At 47.4% G+C, this 13,448-nt stretch overlaps 1 protein-coding gene across 1 annotated transcript in view; it reads right to left on the bottom strand.

Moving 5' to 3' along the window:
• LOC119456162 (cytochrome P450 3A24-like) overlaps positions 1–6,981 on the bottom strand; it is a 66,666-nt gene extending 59,685 nt beyond the window's left edge. The window contains exons 1-3 of the mRNA XM_037717788.2: positions 6,813–6,981; positions 5,185–5,281; positions 4,370–4,422 (exon numbers count right to left, since the gene is read on the bottom strand). Of these exons, the coding sequence (XP_037573716.1) occupies positions 4,370–4,422; positions 5,185–5,281; positions 6,813–6,880 (218 nt within the window). The 5' untranslated portion in view covers positions 6,881–6,981. The remainder of the gene's footprint in view (positions 1–4,369; positions 4,423–5,184; positions 5,282–6,812) is intronic.
• Positions 6,982–13,448: the final 6,467 nt, after the last annotated feature.

The raw sequence follows: 13,448 nt of genomic DNA, 5'->3' as shown, positions 1-13,448 counted from the left end.
CAAAGGCATACTCTACATTAATTGGAGTGACCGACAGTGCAGCATGCGAGGTCTGCGGCACCGACGAAACTATTGACCACCTGCTGTGCCACTGTCCACGATATGCTCAAGAAAGACAAGATCTTGCTAACGCGCTAAAAAAACTGGACGATCGGACGCTTTCCGTGCAGGTGCTGCTGGAACACCGCCCCCATCGCTCGTCGGCCCATAAAGCGGTGAAGGCACTTTTGTGCTTCTTGAGGACGACGGGCTTGTGTCAACGTCTGTGACTATTAGTGCACTAACACACGCGTCAGCGAACTAACCGCTCATTTCTCTTCTTTCCTTCCCTCCTCTCTCTCCCTGTCATCTTTGTGTTCCCTCTTCCCATTCCCCCGGTGTAGGGTAGCCAACCGGACGTTATCCTGGTTAACCTCCCTGCCTTCTGCCTTTCTCTTATTTCCTCCTCCTTCCTCCTCAGTGTACTCGTCAATTCCAGTTTATGCTTGTTAATTACGAAGAAATTTCGTTTTTTCGGCTACTCTGTGGTCCGTATACTTTTGCTCACGGGTGTACATACATACTTACATTGGTTTCGCGTTCCGGCAACAGCCATAGATTTTGATTCGAGCGATGGCTGGATTTTGATTCGAGCGAAGAGGAAGACATTGTCCCTGTGCTCATGTGTTTTGCCGTGGTGTCAGCTGCGGCAGCGCGGAAGCCTCCGAAGAAAACGCGATGCTAGTGGGTGCGCCCGTGTCTCCGCTCACGAGAAGTGGCCGGCCACGCAAGCCGCTTCCTGCCCTAACTTCGCGCTCAAGCCGAGGAGTATCAGCGAGAGTAAGTTGTAATTTCTAGTTCGCGTTGCGTGTGAATCGGTGCATATTATTAAAGCGAAGCTGTTCACTCGCTGTTGACCTTTGGGCGGTGGGATCCTCCAACGAACGGCAGCTGGAAAAAGGGGTTTGTTTTGTGCTTTCTTTTCCTGCTGTTTAGCTTCCAACGAATGCGACCGCGTACATTCGGCACGTTTCCGCAACTTCCGCGCCCCAGCATTACAAGGAAAGACAACAATTATTGGCCGGCATGGTGGCGTGGACATTGCACTTGGCTTGGAGGACGCCGGATGAAAACTCATACATCACTTTCAGTGCGGCGCCGATTGGTTGAGCACATGCGCGCGGCTGAAAAAATCGAGCAGCGAGCGACTGGCCCAAAATGGTCGCTCTTCGAGAAAAGCGACCATTTGCGACCATTTGCGACTGGTCGCTTTGCGACCAACTTGGTCGCGCGACCACTGCCAGTCGCCTGTGTGAATGAGCCTTAAGTCCATACATTTGCTGCTGTACGCTATACTGAATATACCAACGCTCTCTAGTAACGCCGTCGCTTCTGCCACATGCGTACTTTTCCGAACTCTGACAAAAGCACTGGCGCGGCGCCACATGAGCTGGCGGAGCACGTCATACTCCCTATGCGCACCGCTTTCCGCTGTCGGACGAAGACGAAGTTTCTGCGAGCCAGAACGCTACTTCTGTAGCTCTGCTGTTTTCGCCTGATTTCTCGGTAAATCTCCGGGTAGCCGTCATGGATTGTTGCACGGATGCAAGCTGACGTCCCCGCGCCTCTGCTGGGGATGGGGACTTCAGCGGTGGCTACGTCTAGGAAGCGGACCGGCCTCCAGAGCGACACCGACAGCGACGATACCAGTGTCTACTCGCTCAGCAGTGCGGACTTCTCCGATGACGACTTTCAGCTTGTGAGGAGCCGCAAGGCGAAACGAAGAAACACCAGGGCTTATTTGTCTTCAAGCACGTCGACTGCAGGACCAACCCGGAATAGCGCAGTCAGTACAATTTTATTTATACCAGAACTCGCTACCGACAACCTGAGGCGACTCAACCGACAGTCTGTCTCGGTGTTTCTCGAATCGTTGGCGCCAAATCAAGTCACGGATGTCAGAGTCAACGCACGCAAAAATGTCTTGGCTATTGACGTCATACATGAGACGGCACGGATCACTTTGAGCAAACTTACGGAACTTGGCGGCATGAAGGTCCACTCGTGCATTCCTCTGGACAGTAATACTACTACTGGTGTCATCAGCGACGTGGACGTCTCCATCTCCAGCGCCGACTTGCCGATTTTAATTAAGCCAGCAGTTGATGGCTGCGCTATCACTCACGTGTCTCGACTCGGCACATCCCGCTGTGTGAAGGTGGTTTTCAAGGGCGAATCTCTTCCCTCACACGTCAAGGTGGGCCACTTTAGACACCCCGTGCGTCCATTTATCCAAAGACCACTCCAATGCCGCAACTGCCTGAGGCTGGGTCACGTGAGCGCTGTGTGCGAGAACACGAGAGTTTGCTCGCGCTGCGCACAACCCCACGCTGCAGACTCCTGTGTAGCCACGGTGCTCAAATGCCCAAATTGTATTGGGTCCCATGATGCTACCTCAAAGGACTGCCCTAAAATGAGGAAAGAAAGGGCGGTCTTGAAGCAGATGGCAAGAGACCATTCGTCTCGTCGGGAAGCTGTTGCGGCCATTAGAAAGCGACGCTCCCGACGCCGTCGACGCCGTCGGACTTCAAAGAACGAAGGTTCCTCTATGAAGAGCGCGGCACATCCGACAACTCCTCCTCCTCTGCCCCCTAGGCCTGGCGGAGTCGAATCTAATACTGACAAGGTCGTGCCGGAGAACAATACTGAAGCCTGGCCCGCGCTCCCAAAGCTACAGCCGCCACCACAGCAGAAGCCACAACCGAAACCACAGCGAATACCCCAGCTGAAGCCACAGTCGAAGCCACAGTCATGGCCACAGCCGACGCCACAGCCGATGTCACAGCCGACGCCACAGCCAACACCACAGTTGAAGCCACAGCCGACGCCACAGCCGAGGCTACAGCTGGAGCCACAACCGATGCCACAGCCGCGGCACCACAGTCACATCAAAGGATACAGTGCACCGCGGTAGAGTCCACAATGTCGACTCCCGATAAATTGCCCGAAGAAGACTGGCAAGTGGTTGTGATGCTTCGGTCCCTTATAAATACCCTTCGTATACTCTTAAGCAAGCTGCATACTCCGTCAGCGCGAAGTGCAGTGCAAGTACTGGATGCTCTCAATCCAGTGCTTGCAAGTCTCGAGTAAGCCCCGTGGCTCACCCACCGCCTCCTCCTATTCACGCAACGACCACTGGCCCTTGGTTCATGTCAGATGCCTTCAACGCACATCACCAGCTATGGGACTTGACTTTGGTGTCATGGTGCCTCGCTGCACACACAATGCTCATTCTCTTCCTCTATTCCTCTTTTGATTCCCTCTTTCCCTTACCCCATGTGTAGGGTAGCAAACCGGACGTTCGTCTGGTTGACCTCCCTGCCTTTCCTCTCTTCGTTTTCTCTCTCTCTCTCTCTCTCTCGCTTTCCGCTGTCGGTGACCATGAAAGCCCGCGCTGTTGCAAGTAAAAGTGTCTGAAATTAACGTTTACAAACACTAAATTAAGCCAGCGTTTAAAGAGCGCTTCAATGCATAGATGACCTGAACTGCAAGTGTGCAAAGTTTCAGGTTCTCTCATTGCGACAATTTGCGACAATTTTAGCTTGTTTGGATACTGTAACGGGCGCCTTCGTGGCTCCCGCTGCACTTTAATCAAATGGTTAATCTAGATTCTCTTAATTGACTAGTCTGGAACTTTGTAGCATGTTCGATCAAGTACAAACTCAAATCCTACAAAGCAATTTTAAATCCGATATAGCGATTTATTCTCTTACAGAAAGGGTCTATTCAGAGGGGCATCCCAATTAGTACAACATTAATAATTTCCTTTGATTTCTTCAGTGAACCTACAACTTTTAAATTGCGCCAGCACGTTCTTTATAGTGCGCTCCTATTTGTAGAAACTTTCAAAGCAACGCACTGCGTGCTTCTTCCGGGCCGCCTCTTTGAATTCTGGAAGGTGATCGGGCAAGCCAGTTAACGGAGCTTTACTATTTTCACACAACGCTCCTAGATTACTTCACACTTGTATAGCTTGCGCATGCATAATACTCATCACTCCCACATGCCTTCGAATTTCCAGAACTTTACGATTTGAAGTTTTTCATTGGTGGGGGCAGTTCCAAATGTTTTTATTTAGGTGTTCACCTTCTTGTTTTTCAAAAAAAATTTTTTTTTCAGTTACCGCTTGGCTCCAAAAAAACAAAACAAGAAAAAGATAAAAGAAAAGAAAAGAAAGCACTTTTCTAGCTCCAGACAGCCTATTATCAAATAATAGTTTCTCTTCAAATATATGTTCAAAACAATTGCTACTGCCTACTGTTTGTTCAAAACTGCATTTTTTTTTTCAATTCAGAACAATTTAAAATGCGATAACAAGAACTTAGCTTACCCAAAGAACTTGCCATATTTACGATACCGCGCATCGTCAATGATGTGGACGGGCTGTAAAGTATGCATAATGAAATGAAATTATTATCTGAAGCTGCTGTCACAATAAATATTTATTCGTTACATATTGCAACAAGTCCTCACGCCAAGATCTTCTGAACCGGTTTCGTTTTCTCCGCTAAGGCCCACTTTGGGCGCTTGTCAATAAAGGAGTGGTGTACTTATTAACACGACTGTCACCTTTACACGGCAATTCACAACGTTTTAAAGCACACGTCGATAGTATATCGACAAAACTGAGTACTAAACTATGACTAAACTTTGGCGGTGCCTCTGCCTCAACGAAGAGCAGGAGGCGAATATCAAAATTTAATAGCTGGTAATATCATAGATGGCTATTTCATGACTAAGGGCCACAAAACAAATCGAAAGTATTTGTGAAGTTAGATGAGCGAGTTATTTTTTGTACACTAAAACAGATAGTACATACATTTAAGTTGGGACTGCATACTAGGCAGGTCTGATTAACAGCGCATATAAGCATTATTTTTGGATTCGACGCGCAATCAACGTGCAACATCGACTAACTTATTGAAAATTTCATTGCGCAGTATTCTTCACATTTAGAACCAAATACCGTAGTAGTGGCTTTCTCATATCCTCATAGAAATCCATCGCCGAGGCTAGCATAACTTGAATGTCAACTTAAAAGAATGGCTGCATGAATGTCAAACTCGGCGGTAAAATCATTATTCTGGCATTTTAAATGACATATAACGTGTTGACTAGAAAATTCTCTGATCGATTGTGACTTACTTTGTAAAAAAGCTTTATAGCAGGGCCGAATAATAGGGCAAATGGCTCCGATGGAATGTTTTGGTTCTTCCAGTAGTTGCGATTCCGAGAAGCGTAGCTGCGAAATTAGTAAACAGTAAATAAATACACATGAAAATACTCAATAAATTTGCCTCCACGTACAGTAAACCTTTTCGAAACTAACCTTACATCGCAGTGACTTTCTGTATTTTCCGAGAAAACATTATCTTGCGCATCGTAAAAGAAAAGTGATAAAAAGAACAATCAAGTTTTTAGAAAAATTTTATCGCCTACTGTAGCAATAGTGCTGCTTACACGTATGTGGCGTTAAGTATTCCTCGGCTTCTAGAATATTTTAAAAGATGTTTCAGCGCTCTGCTATGCCTCATGTGTTTCTAATGGAAAAGGCATAAGGAAAAAAGACAAGTCCTGGAAAGCAATAATTATTTAACAAGATCAAATAACTTTGTGCTCTGATGGCGTCCAGCTTGTCTTGTGCGCGGAACTCAAGCTTTGGGTTCTGAGCTTTATCCGTGGTTAATTGCGCTATAATCAGGGCTGGCGTCGGCTTGGAGAATACATGCTCAAGGATCCCAAAAAGCGTATTATCTCGCTCAATGGCCTACGCCTTGCCTAGAAAGAACTTGGAAGTAAAATTATTCCGGAGCCCTCCACTAAGGCGTCCCTCAACCCACTGTGCATTTTCAGGATTTTGAATCCCACGATTCAACTTCAGTTTTTAGGAACTTGACCTGGCTCACTTTTCTCGTAAAAAAGAGACTCTACGTTAAGTTTATGCCAGTTTACATCGCCGAGTTCGTCATCATTAGCAAAAAAAAACAAAAAAAAAGAACAGGCTACATTGAAATTCAACAAATCTGTAACTATCTTACTCCTGTCTTTATGACCATCAATCAATCGCTCCAGACATCCAGGGCACCCTGGCGTGTGTGCGCTGCAATGGAAAATATTACCTAATTCGCGATTGCCACTTCTTCGTAAGCGACGGTAATTGCTTGGTATGAAATATAACAGAGTTGACTGGCAGCCGCCATTAACGTGAACGTTGCGGCTCATGGAGGAATTCAGCTACTTGACCTGAATTGGCGCACATCATTATTATTTTTTTATTGGTCGGGAGTGAAGTTCGTCCTACCCCCTAGCTGCTTCTTTTTGCTGAACGTCCGTTTTTTTTTTTGTTTTTTTTTGCATCATAATGATGCTCAGGCGGGATAAATTCCGGCGACAATTGTGCAAGTGTGACACTGAAAGCATTGTCATCACACCTAAGCAATGCAAACCAAATGTTGCCGAATATTGAAAACTTAAATGGCTGCAAATCATTACCTGTGCATAGAATTATTTCGTCCTCTTTATGAGCATTTAAGCGACTAATTTGGGAAAGAGTTGGCAGCAGCATCAGTTAATTTTGCCCTAGCGCTTTCTGCTGACATTCAAAACATCCGGACCCCCAAATGGAATCTTAATATCCGGACCAGACAGGAAACTTGAGCCTTAATGATCAAGACATTTGTCTGGTCTCACAAACTTAAAAAAACTACAACCCAATTCACTCTGTTCATTTTATTTTATTCACTATGATACACGAAACAAACGTAAGTACTCACAGGTAGAAAAGGACACAGACGGTCGCTGCGAGTATAAGATATTCCGGCAATACCAGGAACCACGCCATGCTGCACTAGGTGCTCGTCTATCCACGACCCAGAGAGCAATGGAGGGGGCGTTCCTAAAGTCCCTATATAGAAAAAGTACCGCCGTCTGCTCTTTCCTCCGTCGTCTCCTCTCCTTTCCTAAAGCGCTTGCTTTTTTTTCTTTATTCTTTGTTTGCGAAAGCAAGTCGACGGTGGGGGATCTAAAAATTCCACGTTGAAACTTTCAGGCCGAGCGCGCGCCGCCGTCGCCGCCGCCGGAGACTGCGGCTGCGCAGAGGTACTTATATGTATATATACATATATATATATAAAGAAGTCAAAGCGCGCTATATCATCGTCCAATCAGAGATACAGGAGAGAGTGAAGCGGCGTTGATGAAAGGATGGGGGTACTTTTCTTATATAGGGACTTTAGGCGTTCCCAGACGCTGCGCGCACCGCGGGGCTTTGTTTTCGCGCCGAACAAAAGAATGCGCTCAGATTGATAAACGCGCAAAGATAGTATCAGCTTTTGGACCGAACACACACCGTCCCGTTTATGCGCGAGTCCGGGATGTCGAGCACCCTCCGCAAACTAGCAATGTCAACCTCAGCTGGAGACTGCCCGTAGCCCGCTGTGCGCATAAATGCGGGATGCAGCCGCTCAGAGATAGGGTGGGAAAGGGGTGTCCACAACGAACGAGAAAACGACGTAGCGGGCGAACGGCGAGCTTTCAAGGCCGTCTCCAGCCCGTAGCACAGGCATCGGTACGTGCGCTGCGCTACGGGAGAGAACGAACACCCGCCATCAAAAGTATTTTGACTAAGAGTTTCGCGAAAAATCCAAATCTCTTAGTAACTCAGTCTGTCAACGTGAAATTAACGAGCGCCCTGAGATGTCTTGCAATGCGAAGTCTGAACTAGTTTCAGGTTTATGCAAGCGCACCGAAAAAAAGTCTATTTTTTTTCTCGGATCCCCTGGTCGGCATATGTTTTATCCTGGTTACATGCCACGTTTCAGTAGGAGACCAGCATGTTTCAAACCTCTGGCTTGGGCTGCGTATGTCAACAATCACGCATGTTAAAACATTTCGTTCAATTTAACCGCTGCGTTAGGTATCGCAAACCTTGAAACAGCATTTACATTGAAAATGTTCATAGAACACGAAATAACATCATGGCCGAACCGTGTTTTGCCCTGACTTGAGGCGGTTCCTTTGCTTCACTCCACCTTTGTGAACAGCTTGCCGAAATGGTGAGGATCACCCACTTCCGTTCTTTCGCCATAATCGTTCTCAACCTCTCGTCAAAGCTGTCCGGAACTGCACGGTTATATCGTATTTGTACAGGTTCGGCTGCAAGATTCGCGTCTTGCTGTGCCGTGCCAGAAAACGCAGCTCTGAAAAGCTTCGGCAGTCATCTCTAACGCACTGTCATCCACGATCGTATTTTTTGTCGCAGTTGTTTCTGGCACTAACGCGGACTTGCCACCGACATCAATGAAACGTTATAAAAGCACTCAATGTTGCCTTTAGAAAATGCCTAAATGGCGATGGAAGTATTTTCAGCCTTTCTCTCTAGCTAAATAATTCAGTGCTGCGAAGGATAAAAGTACTCCTGTTCGAATAGCAGTATTTTCAAATCGACAGAACCACTAATACTAAAGGGAAACAACTTTCCAATATTGAATATGTCGAATTCGTGAAAAAAAAGTAAAATAAAGATGTTCTGCAGAATTCGTTTGGCAATGCAAGACTTGCTTTCGTTATTTGATGCATCTGAAGCCGTAAGCAACTGGCAGTCCGGTCATCCGAGAGGCTTAGAAAGGAGAAACAGAAACGTTGATCATATCTGGTGCAGCATATTACAAGGATCATAACGGAACAAAAGGAACACCATGTCACCAGGTACACGTCCTCGAGTGCAGCGCTCGTTCAAGGACCCGCGCCCGGCGCCGTCCCGAAATGTAGACTAACCAGAATGCACGCGCTTCTGCAGCTGCATGAGTGACTGCAGAGGGTTGCTTGTTACTCCTACGGTTCAGTAATCTGAGCGGATTACGTGCTTGTATAGGTGAGGTGTATAGGTGCTTGCATAGGCCTCAGAAAGAACTGGCGTATGTCGTGTCTGCTGGATCTGGTGGCGCCGTTTTACAGCGAAGCTACTATGGGAGTAGTGGTAACACCTTTATTAAAATTCTGCTCAGGTAAGGTCTGGCAGGCCCGAGTCCTAGAATGGCCCCTCTCGAGCAGCGACCCTTTCGGCCCAGGCGCCGAGGGCTTGCTGTCGCCTTTCATCTGGCGTCCTCAGCAGTTCCTCCCACGTCTGTTGTGAGGGAGCTGGCAGGAGCATGGTGTAAGAATAACCAAGAGAGGTACTGACACTCTCCCCACAACGTGCGCGAAAGCGTCGCCCGCTCGCGTCCAGATTATGTTCGGCTCGGTTACAGCTCGGCCGGCGCGGTCGTAGAGCGCGCTGCGGAATAGGGTCCCAGCCTCGGCGGATGGCGCGTGCTGCCGCTGCTTTACCTTCCTGCTTGCATGTGCGGCCGCCCTGTTTTGAAGGCACTCTTTTATTGCGATAGCAATTATATGGACACTTCAAGCAGATTTCTGCCGTCGTCGTCGCCGTCGCCGTGAGGTTCGTATAAAGTCCAAGGGCGATAAAATCATCGCCGCGCGCCGTTTGTGCGAGGGAAAGCGCGCGTGGAACGGCAAACATTACCTTGGTTCTGTCCAGCTACGTGTCATTTGCATATATTTAAATCTGTGTGCACCCTGTATAATACTGCTGTTTTCTGTGCAGGTGTGTGCCTGATTTTCAAATTTGTTCCATCCTGGCTACCGATTTTAACACGAAAGTGTTTTATTCCGGGGTCCACCAAGACTTCACTGACGTATTTCCGTCACGGAAATACGTCATGGAACATAATACAAAGAAAGAAACCAGAAGAAAAAGTTCCACAACCATGCAAAATTTGGGAATCGAACCCACGACCTCTCGGTCCGCGACGATAGATCGCCGAGCGTTTAACCCATTGCGCCACAAACGCATTTGCAGAGAGCTACACAGACGCGCCTTATATATCTAACTCTCCTCCGTGTACCCGCGCTCTTGCTCGGGGCGGTGCCGCCGCCTACGAGCAGAAAAGAGAAGTACTGCATTATGACACTAACGCGCACCGACAGTGAACGCTTCGGTGGTCTCAGCTCTATGACGCCTCGATGCCAGCATTCGAAGGGACGCTGGCATCAAGAAGCACTACCAACGCCACCTAGGTGGCGTTGGTAGTGGCGTTCACCGTACTCAGCACAGCGGAGCGCGGCCTCCGCAATTAGGTCTGAAAATGTTTCTGAAGTTGATCGCGGAGGCTGCAATTACGACGCGCTGTACGCGCTGATTTGACTCGGTGACGATTCAGTTACGTGCTTTGTCTTGCGCGTTGTATTAGTGTGTCAGTTACGTGCTTCGTCTTTCGCGTTGTGCTAGCGTGTGCAGCGTAGTGCAGCTTCCATATGCACGACGGTTGCTCATGGTCATCGACGTTGGTAGTCGTGATGGAGGAGACGTGCCACCAGGCGTCAGCGTGGGTGCATCAACGCCTAAGGGCGCTTTAGCCACAAAACACCAATAGACATTATATATCAATGTGCAATAAACATTACACTACTTCTGTGAAGACACGTTTCACTTTCGTGTTCTATACCGATTCCTATATAAGAGGGATCAACCACATTTTCTCTCTTTTTTTTTTACAATGCGCGTGCGGTATATTTACACGATTGCACGTTTTTATTCAACATTTTTTCATTGTGGGAGTGTATGAGAGCGTAAGCTTCTGGGATGGTTATCGCCTATTAAAATTATCGAGCTGATTTATTAACAATTTTTTGTATTGTGTCTTGGCAAAAAATAAATAAAATAAAAGGTCTATGGTATTATTGTGCGGTGGGTGTGAGTGTACTTTTGGACAGGCTGTAGCATGCACTGTGAAACACGCTTACATTGGCACATTCTGATATGCACTTTAAGAAAAAAGAAAGTCCCTCTTTTTTTATATCTTGCAAGAGCTGCTCAGTCCTCAATGGACGAAAGCCAAATGAATAATATACACGGTCTATGTTAAGTGGAATTCGAATAAAAAAGGCGTTTACTCAGGTTTTCATCAGTAAACTGTAGTAGTGATGCTGTAATTCAATTTAAGACGCCTGCCTTCGTCCAGCCTAATAAATTCCGATTCGAAAGAGTTTTTACATAGCTGATGTGCATTCTCATCTTAAGATGTAGCCATGAACAGCCACTTTGCTCTAGTGTGTTGCATATCGCAAGCTTACGTCATTTCATTTCTTAATTTATATCGCGGCCACACTGAATGCGCGCAACGATGCTTGAACGCTTTTCTGAGTGTGAATGGAAGCAGCGATAAGCACGAAATACAACATATTCCGGTACAGACACTATTTTCTTCTAATCGAGGGGTAGCACGTGGGCTAACGATTATATTTTTTATGCTTGGATGGACGACTAGACCGGACGAAACAAATTGAGCGCGCGAGCGTAGCTTAAGTGGGCTTTGATTGCTGCCCGATTGATCCTTGTTCACGTCATTCAAGCCCTGCACAAGGAACCTTCGTGTTTGCGAATCATTAAGCCTGGTTTACTTACCATATAATATGAAATAACGAATTTCCTTCGCGCTTTGAGTTTTACTCACTCCACTATGACCGAAAATTTAGGAGCGGCAAAGCAATGTCAAGCCGCCGGCGCCGCTAATCTGGGACCGCTGACCGCGGAGCCATCTATCGGCTCGCAGCAGAGCTATGCGGCGCGCCCGCGCGCTGCCGAAAATATTCTGGACGCTCGCGCGCGCGCAGTGTGAACTAGAGCACTGCACGGGCCGATGTTTTCAGCCCGGGCCCGGCCCGGGCCCGTTTTTAGGTTAGGAGGCTCGCCTGAGCCCGATCAAAACTTTTATGGCGAGACCCGGGCCCGGGCCAAATAATCTACGTTACTCGCCCGGTCCGGCCCGCCACCCCTTTACCTTAGGCCCGAGTCCGGCCCGAGCCCGACTCGCAACCGGCCTGAACCCGGCCCGAGACCGAAAAATAATGTTTTTCAGAGTTGAGACGCCCGAGAATAACTCGCTGCACGTTACATGCACACCACCAGAAAGCCCGAGCCCGGCCCGGGCCCGCGTCAAAAAGCACACGCCGTGCCCGAGCCCGGCCCGAGCCCGTACAGTGCTCTTGTGTGACCACCTAAATGTTCTTACACCGTGGGCAGGAGCGACTTGGGAGGGAATAAACCCTCGCACCTCCAAAGAATGTGATTTTATGTAGCCAATGCTTGAATTGTGCAGTTTTTACATATTGGGTTTCATTTCCCGTTGGTAATTATAGACAGCCAATGTGGGTATGGGGAACGAATCAGTTCGGATTCGACGCAAGATCGAGGCTCGTGCTCGCGTGAGTCTTGCGTTTTGAGGCAGATAGATTTGCCTGTTCTCCCTGTAGTAGTTCGTTATTTCGTGGTATGTCGTCGGTGCCTCATCCAGGGCATCCGAGTCTGAGGGGCTCACCTCCCAGTTGATTAGACCTCGGGCTACCCAGTGGGCCTCCTCATTCCCTTGATTCCGCAAATGGGCAGGGACCTTTACGAGCTCAATAGCCTTTTCGCTTGTGAAGACCGGCAAGACTCGCGCCGCGCAGACACCATTATCTGTTTAATTAATTACTTTGTACCACATCTAAATCTACGAATTATAGCCGGTGAGGTTGCAATAAGGCGTATCCACTTGGAGCGATTTCTGAAAACTGCACCAGTTTCGAGATCTTCCTTTTTTAGAATGTCCGGCGAAATGCATTGGCGATCCAGTTACTTCTTTTAAGAAAACACTGTTTTATGCATTGAAGCGCAAAAGTAACTGGAACACCAATGCATTATGTCGGGCACATTGAAAACGAATAATGCGAAACTAGTGCAGTCTTGAGAATTAGTTCTAAGTGGATACTCGCCTTGCGAACTCACCGGCTATAATTCGTAGACTTTAATATGTGCCGTAAAATAATGAAATAAAAAGTTAGTTAGGGTAATTATGTTTATTATTTAATTAGGAATTTGATTTCTTCTTGAAGTAATGGCCGCCTTATCGAGTAATTTGGATCAAGAATTAGAAGTGTGCGCTCCGGCGCCACGGGCAAGTTTTAAAATTTTTTGACCCTCTAAGAAAGGACACCCGATACATTTCTAACGTGCCAATTTTATTTCTGCGGTCCGCATAAGTTATTTGCCTGCTTTGAGAATCATGTTCTTTGGTTTTTGCAACATTTCTTATTCGAACATATAACTACGCTTTTCTTTTTTTCACTGTTACAATTACTGGCCGATAGGCGAGAAAGCGACGCGAAACGCAAGCACGTATTGCTGCCTTTTACTGACCTTTCGGCATCGAGTGAACCTATGGCCTAACGGAACTTGTCTCGTTGTTTCCAGTTATCTATATTAAACCTCGGTGAGACGAACAGGTGTTTTTGTCTTTGCAACCTAACTACATCGAAGAATCGCACGCGGCAATGGCGGACTGCGGGCATACCGTCAGTGACGTCACTCT

Source organism: Dermacentor silvarum, chromosome 6 (assembly GCF_013339745.2).
Source record: "Dermacentor silvarum isolate Dsil-2018 chromosome 6, BIME_Dsil_1.4, whole genome shotgun sequence".
NCBI lineage: Eukaryota > Metazoa > Arthropoda > Arachnida > Ixodida > Ixodidae > Dermacentor > Dermacentor silvarum.
This window is presented reverse-complemented; position numbering and strand designations above follow the sequence as displayed.